Genomic DNA, 14,757 nt, shown 5'->3' on the forward strand with positions numbered 1-14,757 from the left:
TAAGTCTAACATCTGTCACCATACATAGTTACAAACTTTTTTTCTCATGTCATGAGAACTTTTAGGATCTACTCTCTCAGGAACTTTGAAATATGCAATATAGTATTATTAACTAGAGTCAACATGCTGTGTATTATATCCCAAGACTGATTTGTCTTATAACTGGAATTTTGTACCTCTTGTCCCCCTTTGCTCATTTCTACCCACCTCCCCAAGCTTCTGCAGTGACAATGTGGAATCCTTAACCCACTGCACCACAAGAGAACTTCAGTATTTGCTTTTTCTGTTTGATTTATTTCACTTAGCCTAATGCCCAAGTCCATCTATGTTGTTGCAAACGGTAGGATTTCATCCTTTTTATGGCTAAATTATTTATATAATTATATCACATTTTCTTTATCCATTCATTATCTGTTAATGGACACTTTGGCTGTTTCCATATTCTTGGTTACTGTAAGGAATGCTGCAACAAACAGGCAGATGCAGCTATCTTTTGAGTTAGTGTTTTCCTATTTTTCAGATAAACAACAAGAACTGGAATTGGTGGATCATATAGTAGCTTTATTTTTTAATTTTTTGAGGAACCGCCATCCTGTTTTTCATAGTGGCTGCACCAATATGCATTCCTACCAATAGTGCACAACTGTTCATCTCATATCCTCACCAATGCTTCTTTTTGATAATAGCTCCTCTAACAGGTGTGGGGTGTTATCTCACAGAGGTTTTGACTTCCCTTTGAAAATGCCACAGATTTTCCCTGACCACAACGTACACACCTGGGATCGATACTCCTTCTCATTCCAGGCCCCACTCTCATGCGGCTCTTTCTATTCCAGATCTTTTCACATCCTCCAGGCTTGAGCGTTCCTTTTCTCTCTAGTGCTTGGGAGCGTTAATTGACTTTAACTTAGAACTGCAGTTGCGGGTGCAAGAGGCATTAAAGACGCCTCACTACCTCATTCATTGTGCACCCCCGTCAAGCGCTAAAGAACTACAGGATTCAGTTTTCTTTTTTTGCTTTTTAGGGCCACACTTGTGGCATATGGACTTTCCCAGGCTAGGGGTCTAATCGGAGCTACAGCTGCAGGCCCACACCACAGCTGCAGCAATGCTGGATCCCAGCCGCCTCTGCGACCTACACCACAGCTCACTGGCAAACGCTGGCGAGGCCAGGGATGGAACCAACCAGCATCTTCATGAATACTAGTCGGATTCGTTTCCGTTGGGGCACAATAGGAATGCCTCAGTTTTCTCATCTGTACAATGGTGTGCATAGTCAGCGGCGGGGTCTAATGCTCGGCACCTAACAACCTGGGGCGTCAAAAACCTCGTAAAACGGCAGAGCCCCCGCCCCCTGCCACTTCTAAGAGCGCCTTCGCTGAAGCCGCTGCTGCCCGCGCCTGGGGAGTCCGCCCACCCCTCGAAGACTCGGCGCTCTTCCGGCGTCTGTCAGCCTGCCTTCCGGTTTGGGCGCCGTCGCAGGCGCGCCTGCCGAGCGCCGAGCAGTCGATGGAGATGGCGGTCGCTCCTGCGTGAGGGGCCGCTGAGGCCCAGAACTCGGGTCTCAGGACTGCGAGCCCGCGGGAACCGGTTGGGTACTGATGGCTGGGCGTGCGTGCGGGGTGGGATGGGGTGCGGCTCCCCTCAGGAGCCGGCCGGGGGGCGTGGGACCCGTGTGCAATGGTGGGTGGGACGTGCGTGGTGGGCGCTGCAGCTCGCGGGCCGCGTTTCCCTCGCGGGCCGGCGATGATTGGACCCTGGTTGTGTGGTTGCGCTGGGCTTTGGGATCTGCGGTTGGGCGCCCAGGTGGTTGTGTTTGAGTCTCTGCTTGTGGGAGGTTAAGGTGTTTGAGTTCAGGGTTTGTATGGCGTCCGCGTGAAGGTGTCGTGTGTGCCCTGTGAGGACGAGTCTTTCCCGTCCTGTGTAGTGGTGCGTCGGGTGCGCGTCGTGTTGAGTTACGTAGTGGCTGGTGCGTGGCCCTGTAGGTTTTATTCGTGGTTTTGAGGTGATTTAAGCTGTTAGGGGCTCGCATATGTTGTGGATGTGGGACCTGGCTCTGTGGTTTGTGGTCGATCCCTTTGGTTTGTGGTGGGTGTCTGGTTATGTGCTTGCACGGGCCGTAGCTGTTCATTCATTCACTCACTCATGCGTGGAGCGTTGTTGCTCGGTGGTTTGTGGGGGGCACTGAGCCCCACCTTGGGGTGTGGTGGTGGGGGGTGTGGTGGTGGGGAACGTGGCCCCCGCCCTCCAGACCTGTAGGCTGATAGACTTGTGTACCTGTGATTACAACTTGAGATAAGTGCTGTGAGGAGAGGTGCAGGGCCGCCCCACAGGAGACTTGAGGCAGGGTGGGTGCCTTGGCATGCGGGGGATGGTATGTGCTGGAATTGTGGTTGGTAGGGTCAGGCGTGGGAAGGAAGGGAGCTCAGGTCAACCGCTGTCTAGGGAGGGCCCAGGAGCTGCTGTTTCAGCGACCATCAGGGAAAGGGGCTGAGAGGTGCATGTAGGGCTTTTTAGTTAGAGGAAGAACACAGAGACCTGGTGTTTTGTTTGTTTATTTTCTGGGTCATTGCCAGAAATCAGTTTCTCCTGAGTGGCCCTCTAAGCAGGTCATCCACAGCTCAAAGCTGAGGGTCATTGATTCTGCCTCACAATCTCTTGTAATTTGTGGCCTCAGGTTCTTGGGGGGAAGTTTCTTGTTTTTGTGGAATGGTTTTGCCTGGGTTCTCCTGGCTGGAAGTCTTTGTGAAGTGACGTTGGAAGTGATAATACTGAAAATGTAACTTATCAATCCCTGAATTGTTAAAGCATCAAATTCCTTTATTTTTGAAGTAGTGAGAGCATTAGGCTTGCTGGTTCATAAAATCTAGTAAATTTACTGGAGAAAAACTACTCTACAGATGTAAGACACAAAATAGATTTTTCTTTTTGATCACAAAGTTTCTAAGGTTCTTCTTTACGGTTGGGATTTTTCTTTGGTTTGGTTCGGTGTTTTTAGGGAAGATGCTATCTCTTTTTTGACATAGGTGCAAGAGCTCCATACATATGGTTGAATAAATGGTCAGGGTAAAAGGAGTCAAATAAAATCTTCTGTTTGTTGATCACTACTTTTGACTTTTCCCCATTGGCCAAAGTGGCATACAAATGATGAAGTTGGACCATTGGAATGAGTGTTAGAGAATTGCCTTGGTATTACGATTACTGTTGAAGTCACATTTTCCTCTTATCTTCAAGAATCTGTGCTTGCCTCTTTATTGAGTTACCTGTTGTCTAGTGATGTTCTCATATCCAAGAAGGTTTTGTGTTTTGGTCTAAGAATTTGAGAAAGCAGTTTGTGTTTTCAGAAAGCGGCACTGAAAAACATCATGTACCCTTGCTGAACTGTGAAGAGAACAAGGAAAATTCTCAATTGCTGCTAATTTGCCTGAATTGTTTTTTTTCTCCCTTCTTTCCTTTTTAGGACTTCACCTACTCCAGAGAGGAAACCTCATCCAAGGCCACGATTCCACGTCCCCATCATCTGTGTGCTGCTTGGTTGAGCTGATGCTGTGGGAGTCCTGGTCTCTTGTGGAGAAATCAAGCTGACTCTTGGCATGAGGCCCCTGCTTTGTGGGGGTTGAGAGGGACACTACCATGGCTTCTCTGGATGACCCAGGGGACGTGAGAGAGGGCTTCCTCTGCCCTTTGTGCCTGAAGGACCTGCAGTCTTTCTATCAGCTGCAGTCACATTATGAGGAAGAGCACTCTGGGGAAGACCGTGATGTCAAAGGACAAATTAAAAGTAAGAGGAGAGAATTTTCTCCTTGTCCCATTCTGTCTTTGGGAGCTTGAACTCATGGGATGGTTTTCATTAGCTTCCATGTTGCCACCAGAACGTAATAAACAATAGTAAATTAATAATAATAGAAAAATATATCTAGTATATCTGGTGCTTTCCATGTGCCAAGCATTATTAAGAACCTTCCCTTGTATTAACTTCATTTAATTCTCACACTATGTGACTATGAGCCCCATCTTACTGATGAGGATACTAGACACAGAGAGATTAGACACAGAGATAACTTGCCTGAACTTAAACAGTGAGATAGAGCCTGGCTTTGAACTTAGTGAGTGTAATTACTGTGCTCTGCTGTCTCTTGCAAGACTGTTTGAATTATCTAACTGCCAGCCTAAAAGGCTTTGGGGGTTGGAATTCCTTTCCTTTGCTCTGTAAGTGGAGGCAGATTGTACACCCATTTACCTATCACAAATTCAGGGCTTCCTGCCATCCTTACTTCCTCAGCTAGAACATGTCCTCTGCAGTGCAGGAAAAGGAAGGCGATAGTTGACATGTAAAGAGGAAAACCAAAAAAGTTAAAACTTGGTCCTTGAGTTTCAAGGACCCTCAGGTCCTGGAAGACTGCAGAAACAATTTTTCAAAGTAATTTTTGCTATACAGAGTATTCATTTCTTGGACTTTAGATTCTAAGCCCTAAGTATGGTGCTACTCCTCTGGAACTCACTTTCCTAGTACTTCAGCCAACAGCTGGCAGCATTTCTGAAGGCAGGTAGATTTAAAAGGTCTAATGTTGTATTCGTGATTCTTTGTTGGGTGGGAGAGAAAGGAAGATCATGTATCCTAAGTGGGCTTTGACCTCTGCACATGTAGTCACATGCCCCCTGTAATCACATAGTCTCACTCCATGTCTCACTTTTCAGTTTAGAAGAAAAAGATTTGTTAAAAGCAGTAACATTTATAGCTTCTGTCAAGAATATGACAAAGTCAAATATTTTCAAAATATTGAGGCCATGATGAAATAGCTTCTGGCTGTAGAGGCTGGAGCAGAGTCATAATTCTTAGAAGGCAGACGAAAAAAGAAAAAGAAATGTATACTCTTTCACATACTTTGTTATTTTGTTAGACTTTCCCAGCAACCCTTCAGGAAAGTGGTTGATCTTATTTTACAGGGAAAAAGTGAGGCTCAGAGATATGGAGTGACTTAGATAAGGTTACACAGGAAGTGACAGAGCTAGGCCTTGACCCCATATCTCTGTCACCTCTAAGGTAAGTGCTGCTCTTTTCACACAGCGTCCCTAATGAGGTGAGGCCCTGCATTCCAGTCATAGCATGAGAGCAGCTGAAAAACTAGCAAACAAATGAACTATCTAAAGTGTCCTTTGAACAACCAAAGGGCCTCCGTGATTTTCAGTGAGTGTCCAGCCTTACTGTCTGCTGAACTGAGTCATATAAGTGATCTCACTAACACTTTGATGCCAGTGGGCGGATGTTGGAGAATGTCTTCCCATTCCTGGGATGACTGACACTTTTACATGGGGAAAAATGTGTAAGATTATTTAGGGAATAATAGATATGGGAATGTATTTAGAATATACTAGAATGGAAACTTTATTCCTTGTGAGAATAACTTGAAAGAATTCTCACGTGTTTTCCCCTCCATTTCTTCCCCATCTCTGCCCCAGAACTAAAACATTGAGTTAAGTATTTCTTCAGTACTACTAATGATCACTTCTTTAGTCAGGAAGAAATTCTTGCTTGTGTTGCAGTTTTCCATGTTTCAGAATCAGGAAGAAAAAATTTTGAAGATTGACATCAAAGGTTTTGGGAAAGTCCTTTAAAACGCAAATTAACCTCTCCATTTGGTGTTCTGATTCTTAGAGATCTTATGCCATTGCTAGTTTTAGGCAAGTGAAATGTTAAAGCCCAAAGAATGAACCGTGTGGTATCAGGTTTGGGGACAGTTTAAAAAAGAAAATAGGGAGTTCCCATCCCAGCGCAGCAGAAATGAATGACTAGGAACTAGGAGGTTGCAGATTTGATCCCTGGTCTCGCTCAGTGGGTTAAGGATCTGGCATTGCCATGAGCTGTGGTGTAGGTCACAGACATAGCTCAGATCTGACGTTGCCGTGGCTGTGGCGTAGGCTGGCAGCTGTAGTTCCGATTAGACCCCTAGCCTGGGAACCTCCATATGTCTCTGGTGCGGCCCTAAAAAACAAGAAAGAAAGAAAAAAGAAAATATAAACTTGTCATCATAAAAAAAACATGGTCTATGAGTTTGGGCCCCAACTCTGGTTCAGCATCAGTTTAGCCTATGTACACTAAGTAGAAGAAAAGGTGGTTGAAATGAACTGTGGCTTTGTGTTTTAAAAATGTGGTATTATTCTTAATTGGCCCCCTCTTGAAGGACTACACCCATCCTGAGAAGGTTGCCACACAGCTCTTCTCTGCCTCCTAAAGTGGTTAAATGGCATGGTCGCCTGTTGAACTCAACAGTTTACCCTTGTTTGCAAAAATGAATTGGTGTTTGCTAATTCCAGCTTCCTGTCTGCTAAATTCTTTGTTGCCTCAGGCAGTTTCCTCTTTCATTGTTAAGAAGGACTACTTTGGAGTTCCAGTCCTGGCTCAGTGGTTAATAAATCCGACTAGGAACCATGAGGTTGTGGATTCAATCCCTGGCCTCACTCAGTGGGTTGAGGATCTGGCGTTGCCGTGAGCTGTGGTATAGGTCGAAGACGCGGCTGGGATCCTGCGTTGCTGTGGCTGTGGCGTAGGCCAGCAGCTACAGGTCCAATTCGACCCCTAGCCTGGGAACCTCCATGTGCCTCAGGAGTGGCCCTAGAAAAGACAAAAAGACAAAAAAAAAAAGACTACTTTAATACATTTTAGAAGGTGTCCTTTAGTTTTGGCGGGCCTTATTTTTCCAATTGGGAAAGCCATCTCAGAGTGACTATCTAAAAAAATTGTATCTAAGGCTTTATCAGTTTAACCCCTTGCCTACCAGCCCCTCCATATCTGCATTTACCTAGATTTCTGAATAGCTGTGGGAGTGTTTTTAATGTATTGAAGTGACAGAGTACTTGAAAATCATAGGAACTCCACAAAGTATTGAAAGAACTCAATCATTTTGTATTAAATATGATATTTTAGTGGCAGAAAGGGATAGCAGTCATCCAAGACTTAAGAACATTGATGAGAGCCACTTGAAATTGAGAATTTTCTTTCCCCACCAGTTGACTCTTGTTCCATTTTAACAGTAAGTCCTCTTACCTCAGCGCAGGTGGCAGAGTCCCTGTTCCGCAGAGGCATAGGGTTTGAATCGGTACTGTCTGAAGAGAGTTGGTGCTCTCATTCAGACAGGGGATGTTTCCAGTTCCAGCCTTGCTGCCTATAAGCCCTTTGATCTTGGCTAAAACAGTTTTTTCCACCTTTGATGTCATGTCCTCATTTGTAAGTAGGGTTACCACCTGCCTCATAATGCTGTAAGCATGCACTGGCATCATGTATATGAAAGCACTTTGCTTTGTGCCCGGTACATACAAGGAATCAATTCAGGAAACATTCATTTTCTCTTCTTACCAAGTCTAGTTCTCTTTGTGTTCTTTTAGGTTTTATATCTTCTTCTTGAGGTTTTTTTGGTCAGTATTCTCATGTGTGCGTTCAGTGCATGGGGGAGAAGAACTCCATGTACAGTTAAGCAAGGTGGGAAACAGCAGCATGGGGATGTTGGTTTGGCTGAATCCCAACCTGGAGGTAAATGAAAAGTGTTTACACATGAGTCCATGGGTCACTAGGGTAACTGAATTAGTACTGTATATTTGACTTAAAAAAACACTTTTATTTTAATTGAGTTGTCAACAAAAAATTAATCGGTCAACCTAAGAAAGAAATGGAAAATTTTATTCATGCCAAATTGAGCATGATAACCTGGGAATGGCATCTCAGAAAACTCCAAGAGGAGTTCCCGTATGGCTCAGCAGGTTAAAAACCCAACATAGTGTCTGTGAGAATGTGAGTTCGATCCCTGGCCTCACTCAGTGGGTTAAGGATCTGGCATTGCCACAAGTTGTGGTGTAGGTTGCAGTTGTGGCTTGCATACAGCGTTCTTCTGGCTATGGTGTAGGCCTCAGCTTCAGCTCTGATTCAACTCCTAGCCTGGGAACTTATATATGCAGCAGGTGCATTCATAGAAAGGGGAAAAAAAAGAAAGAAAGCTCTAAGATCTGTTCTGCCCATTGGAAGTCAAGGCACAGTTAGATGTAAGTTTTTTGAGACAGAGGGCTATACATTAGATGACATATTATTGATAGTTTACGTAATCCATATCTGAATGTCACAGCCTCTTGCAAGATCAGAAGGAATGTTATCTTTTAAGGAGTTGTCTTGTTTGGGTTGTGTGTGTGTGTGTGTGTTTTGGGGGGCTGTGCTAGTGGCATGTGCAAGTTCCCAGGCCAGGGATTGATCTGAGCCACAGCAGTGACAACACAGAATCCTTAATCCACTGCAGGGAACTCAGGGGTTATCTTGTTTTTTCCTTTTTTTTCCTCTTTGTTGGCCACTCTGCAGCATATGAAGTTCCTGGGCCAGGGATCGAACCTGCGTCCCAGTGCTCCCAACATGCCCCTGATCCTGTTGTGCCACAGCGGGAACTCCGGGGGTTGTCTTGTTAACGCTAAGAGAATGTTGCTCTTTATGATTGAGCAGATGTTCAGCCAATGGGGGAGGTTTGGTTGATATTTAATGCTGATACTTAATGCACAATATTGGGAAGAGAGGAGGCCAAAGGGCAGAGAAAATTTTTTATGTCTTGCCATGATATAGGAATTTTATTTCTTGGAGGTAAATTTACACATAAGTTTTTTTTGTTTTGTTTTGTTTTTTGTCTTTTTAGGGCCAAACCCATGGCATATGGAGGTCAAATTAGAGCTGTAGCTGCTGGCCTAGACCACAGCCCAGCAACGCATGATCCAAGCCATGTCTGCAACCTACACCACAGTTCACAGCAACACCAGATCCTTAACCCACTGATCGATCAAAGACCAGGGATCGTATCCGAGTCCTCATGGATACTACTAGTCGGATTTGTTAACCACTAAGCCATGATGGGAACTCCTACACATAAGTTTTTTAAGCGTACAGTTCGGTGAGCTGAAAAATATATGTACCTGCTTCCCCAATTAAGATACGGAAAAAGGAATTCCTGTTGTGGCACAGTGGAAATGCATCCAACTAGGAACCATGAGGTTTTGGATTCGATCCCTGGCCTAGCTCAGTGGGTTGAGGATCTGATGTTGCCGTGACCTGTGGCCTAGGTCACAGATGTGGCTTGGATCTGGTATTGCTGTGGCTGTGGTGTAGGCCGGCAGCTGTAGCTCGATTCGATTTCTACCCTAGGAATCTCCATGTGCTGTGGGTGTGGCCCTAAAAAGCAAAAAAAAAAAAAAAAAAGGATACAGAAAAAGACATTTAGATATTTCCATCACCCTCATTAAATTTGGTCTTAAAATTTATCTTTAATTGGGCTTTTAAATTAGTAATTTAGCTATGTATTGGCCACATAAACCAACTTACTGCTAGTAGTGACGAATAAATGAATTCCTCTGTGATATTTGTAATAAGATGATTGTGTGCTTATTACTTCACTTTATTTGGGATCCAGCATTTTCTTGAGCATTTTTTTTTTAATTTTACTGCATTTTATTTTGTTTCTTTGTCTTTTTGCCATTTCTTGGACCGCTTCCGCAGCATATGGAGGTTCCCAGGCTAGGGGTCTAATCGGAGCTGTAGCTGCCAGCCTACGCCAGAGCCACAGCAACGCAGTATCTGAGCAGCATCTGCAACCTACACCACAGCTCACGGCAACGCCAGATCATTAACTCACTGAGCAATGGCAGGGATCGAACCCACAACCTCATGGTTCCTAGTCGGATTCGTTAACCACTGCGCCATGACGGGAACTCCTTCTTGAGCATTTTTAAACAAAGCAAAATTATTTAATCAACTTCTGTGTTTAAAGATTTCCCTGGACTCTCTACTGGATATTCTTTGTGGATTCATTTATGGTGTTTGTTCCATTGTTCCATTTTTCAAGGTCTGGTCCAGAAGGCTAGGAAAGCAAAGAACAGGCTGTTGAAACGAGAAGGAGATGACCGCGCAGAATCGGGGGCCCAAGGATACGAGTCTTTCAGCTATGGAGGGGTTGATCCATACATGTGGGAACCCCAGGAGCTTGGTAAGAAATTATCTTCCTTCATTCATCAAATGCTTATTGAACATCTGTGTGTTTAAGAGGTGGTTGAAGAAGCATCAGTAAACCAGAATGGTCTTAAGCTTTTCATGGACCTTGTGTCCTGGTAGGGAGAGATGGATAGGAATGAGCTGGGGACCTGCTTTGTGTTAGGCATGGCATTGAATGCTTTACATGTGGACTTCGATTTAATCTTCACTGCACTCCATGGAGACATGCACAGGGTCAGATAGCTAAGAACCTGCAGGACTAGGGTAAGAATCCAGGTCTCTGACATAGCCCAGGCACAGTCCATCGACTGAGCTGTCTTTTTTTTTTTTTTGTCTTTTTAGGGCCTCACCTGCAGCATATGGAGATTTCCAGGCTAGGGGTCCAATTGGAGCTATAGCCACCAGCCTTCGCCATAGCCACAGCAATGCGGGATCCAAGCTGTGTCTGCAACCTACCCCACAACTCATGGCATCACCGGATCCTTAACCCACTAAGCAACACCAGGATCGAACCTGCATCCTCATGGTTGCTAGTTGGGTTTGTTAACCACTGAGCCACCACAGGAACTCCAGGGCTGTCTTTTCTCATGTAGATGTTACCTGCCTAGTGGGAAGCACTGGTTTATGCAGCTTATTTTTCTGCAGCTTGTAACTATGGTATCTACTTGCTTTCAAAATTATCATCTTTTGGGGGGTGATGAAAATGTTCTCACGTTTATTTTGGTGGTGGTAGTACAACCCTGTCCATATACTAAAAACCACTGAATTTGTGCTTTAAATGGTGAATTGTATGTATTTGACTGATAACTCAATAAAGTTTTTACCAAAAAGATCATGCCACATGGAGGTGAACTAGCTAATCTTATTTGTCCCTTAATTATCCAATGAGAGCAATCATCATGATAGTACTTTCTATCCATGTGATAGAGAAATAATGATTCTTTCATAGTACTTTATTATAATTTGATACTCATTATCTTGTTCACCTTTCACAAAAGCCTGGTGAGGCAGGATGGCTAGTCATGCTCATTCCATTGATAGATGAAGAACAGGCTCTAAGAAGGGAAATGATGTTTACCTGAGGTTATCCACCAGACAGTGCCACTGCGGAATGGGTCTTTTTGGATGAGGAAAGTCCTAGAGTTTCACTATCCAATATGATAGCTGTTAAGTGTCTATGCCTATTTAAAGTTAAATAAAATTAAAATCAGTTCCACAACCACATTCTAAGTGCTCAGTCTCCACATGAGCTAGTGGCTACCATATTGGAGACTAGAAACATTTTCATCATGACAGGAGAAAATGGCTTAAAAATAAGACTGTACAGGTATACTTGTTAGTTGCATATAAAAGACAATTAGAAACCTGAAGGAGACATTTCAAGCATGTGACTTCTTACTAGCTTTTGTTATTTAAATATAGTCAGTGCTAGGGAATTCCCTGGTGGTCTAGTGGTTGGGATTCAGTCCTTTCACCTCTGCAGCCTGGGTTCAGGTTTGGTCCCTGCTCTGAGAACTCAGATCCCACATCAAGCTGCTGTCCACTGCAGCCAAAAAAAAAAAAAAGAAAAGAAAAAAGAAAGATTGACAATGTTAAATTTTCAGGGTGTACTTTTAGAATGGATAAACAACAAGGTCTTACTCTGTAGCGGAGGGAACTATATCTAATCTCCTGGGATAGACCATGGAAAAGAATATAAAAAGAGTTTAATTTCCTGCTGTGACGCAACAGGATTGGTGGCGTCTCTGGAGTGCTTGAATGTAGGTTCGATCCCTATCCCGGCACAGTGGTGTTGCTACAGCTGTGGTGTAGGTGACACCTGCAGTTCAGATCTGATCCCTAGCTCAGGAACTCCGTATGTCACAGGGTGGCCAAAAAAGGAAAAAAAAGAATGTATGTGTCTGTGTGTGTGTGTCACTTTGCTGTATACCAGAAATTGGCACAACATTGTAAATCAACTGTAATTTTTTTTTGTCTTTTTGCTATTTCTTGGGCCGCTCCCTCGGCATATGGAGGTTCCCAGGCTAGGGGTCGAATCGGAGCTGTAGCCGCCGGCCTACGCCAGAGCCACAGCAACGTGGGATCCCAGCTGCGTCTGCAACCTACACCACAGCTCACGGCAACGCCGGATCGTTAACCCACTGAGCAAGGGCAGGGACTGAACCCGCAACCTCATGGTTCCTAGTCGGATTCGTTAACCACTGCGCCATGAAGCCATGACGGGAACTCCTATACCAGATCTCGCGTTGCTGTGCCTCTGGTGTAGGCCGGCAGCCTGGGAACCTCCATATTCCACGGGAGTGGCCCTAGAAAAAGCAAAAAGAAAAGAAAATAGTAATTATCAGTGTGATTTTCCTATTAACTTGCCTGTATCAACAACTGAAAGAAGTAACAAATTGCAAAATGTCAAGTGAATGGCACATTTTATTTATTTTATTTTGTTGTCTTTTTAGGGCTACACTCGAGGCATACTACATACCACCTACACCATAGCTCATGGCAACGCTGAATCCTTAACCCACTAAGTGAGGCCGGGGGTCGTTAACCACTGAGCCACGACCAGAACTCCCAAATGGCACATTTTAAAAGTTAATGTTGGTTGGGAGTTCTGTTGTGGCTCAGCGGTAACAAACCTGACTAGTATCCATGAGGATTCAGGTTTGATCCCTGGACTCGCTCAGTGGGTTAAGAATCCAGCATTGCCCTGAGCTATGGTGTAGGTCGTGGACATGGCTCGGATTCTGAGTTGCTATGGCTGTGGTGTAGGCTGTTGGCTACAACTGTTATTTAGCCCCTAGCCTGGAAACTTCCATATGATGTGTGTGTGGCCCTAAGAAGTAATAAAATAAATCAATAAATAAATGTTAATGTTTATTGTCACCTCTAAGAATTCAAAATTTAAAAAAAAAATGGGGGGTAGTTCCCATCATGGTGCAGCGGAAACTAATCCGACTAGGAACTATGCGGTTGCAGGTTCGATCCCTGGCCTTCCTCAGTGGGTTAAGGATCTGACGTTGCTGTGAGCTATTGTGTAGGTCGCAGACGTGGCTTGGATCTGATGTTGCTGTGGCTGTGGTGTAAGCCAGCAGCTACAGCTCTGATTCGACCTCTAGCCTGGGAACTTTCATATGTCTTGGGTGCGGCCCTTAAAAGCAAAAAAAAAAAAAATTTTTTTTGGCCTCACTTGCGACATCTGGAAGTTCTCAGGCCAGTGACTAAACCTTTGGCAAAGTAGTGACAGTGCTGGATCCTGTAAGACGTAGGCCACCAGAGAACTCCCTAAAATTAAAATTTAATTAGATGTTAGAGTATTAAGTTAGGGAAGAAAAGAAGTGTAGGTGGTTAAGAGTATAGCATATAAAAAACTCTAAATATGGTCGAGTACATTAATGAATAGGCCATCACTGGGCAGAAGAAGTGAACTAAGTGCTGGAATGGGGAGGGCTGGGACTGGTTTTCCAGAGAGGAGACATTGAACAGGAGTTATTTCAGACATGCCAGCACAGCAAGCTGCTTCCTTCCATTTGGGAGGTTTGTCCTGGGTCTTGGCTGCTGGACTCAGGAAGTTACCAGTTTAACTAGCTCCCACAAGGCATCTATTCACATTTACATTGGAGGGCTATTTTGAGAAGGATTGTTCTTATTCTTATGAAAAATCATATTGTACCAACTTTGGAAGTATAGACAAGCATGGGAGTTTTTTTAAATTGCCCATAATGTTACTGCCCCTTTTTACTGAATAAAAATTCATGTGCCAGGCAGCATTCTAAGGATTTGATAAATTTTAAGTTACTTAATCCTGATTAACAATCCTGTTGGGGGAGTTCCCATCGTGGCTCAGTAGTTAATGAACTCGACCAGTATCCATGAGGACGTGGGTTTGATCCCTGGCCTCAGTGGCTTAAGGACCCTGCATTGCTGTGAACTGTGGTATAAGTCAAAGATGCAGCTTGGATCTGGCATTGCTGTGGCCGTTGTGTAGGCCAGCGGCTACAGCTCTGGTTTGACCCCTGGCCTGGGGACTTCCATATGCCACAGGTACGGCCCTAAAAAAAGAAAAAAGAAATCCTGTTAGGTAGGTACTACTCTTTTACCTATTTTATATTCCAAGTTACAGAGAGGTTAAGGAACTTGTCCAGGGTCACACGGTGTGTGGCAGGATTGAAACTGGAGCACAGGCTGGCTCCAGTGTCCAGGCCCTGTCCTCAAGTACTTTCCTTTCGCATTTTGTGGTCCCAAGGTGACTGTGGTTAACAGTTTAGCAAATTTCCTTCCATTTGCTTTTCTAGTTTTAAAATTTATAGTAATACTCTAAAATCCTAGATTTTTTACTTGCTTTTGAAATTCAAAGTAGAGAGGCTCCCCAGAGAAACAAGTCTTTTATCTCCTACCTTCTCTTCTTTTAGGTGCAATGCGAAGCCATCTTTCCGACTTCAAAAAACACCGAGCTGCCAGAATTGACCATTATGTTGTCGAAGTCAATAAATTAATAATCAGGTTGGAGAAGGTAAATTTTTTTGTTTTAAGACACCTTTTCCTGCAAATTTTAGTTTTCTGGGGAGGGGGATATTTCATTTTCCCCATGTTATATACACTGTATATAACGGATGCTGGCAGGGGAACACCCCTTGAGTGGTGCTGAGGACATGGTGGAAGGTTCTAGCCTGGGCTGGTTTTACTGAAGGGGATGGCTCAAGTCAGCCACTGGCCACATATCTAGCTTTTCTCTTCCTTCCTCTGAAGCC

The 14,757-nt window shown here is 44.2% G+C and overlaps 1 protein-coding gene across 3 annotated transcripts in view; it reads left to right on the forward strand.

Annotated features, from left to right (window-relative positions):
• Positions 1–1,491: 1,491 nt before the first annotated feature.
• RBSN (rabenosyn, RAB effector) overlaps positions 1,492–14,757 on the forward strand; it is a 30,520-nt gene continuing 17,254 nt past the window's right edge. For 2 of the 3 annotated variants that reach the window (XM_047781619.1, XM_047781636.1), the window contains exons 1-4: positions 1,492–1,595; positions 3,461–3,781; positions 9,867–10,007; positions 14,419–14,519. In XM_047781619.1, coding sequence (XP_047637575.1) covers positions 3,634–3,781; positions 9,867–10,007; positions 14,419–14,519 — 390 coding nt within the window. In that variant the 5' untranslated portion in view covers positions 1,492–1,595; positions 3,461–3,633. The remainder of the gene's footprint in view (positions 1,596–3,460; positions 3,782–9,866; positions 10,008–14,418; positions 14,520–14,757) is intronic. The other variant, XM_047781628.1, reaches the window with a different exon arrangement.

This window comes from Phacochoerus africanus, chromosome 1 (assembly GCF_016906955.1).
Source record: "Phacochoerus africanus isolate WHEZ1 chromosome 1, ROS_Pafr_v1, whole genome shotgun sequence".
In the NCBI taxonomy this organism is placed as follows: Eukaryota; Metazoa; Chordata; class Mammalia; order Artiodactyla; family Suidae; genus Phacochoerus; species Phacochoerus africanus.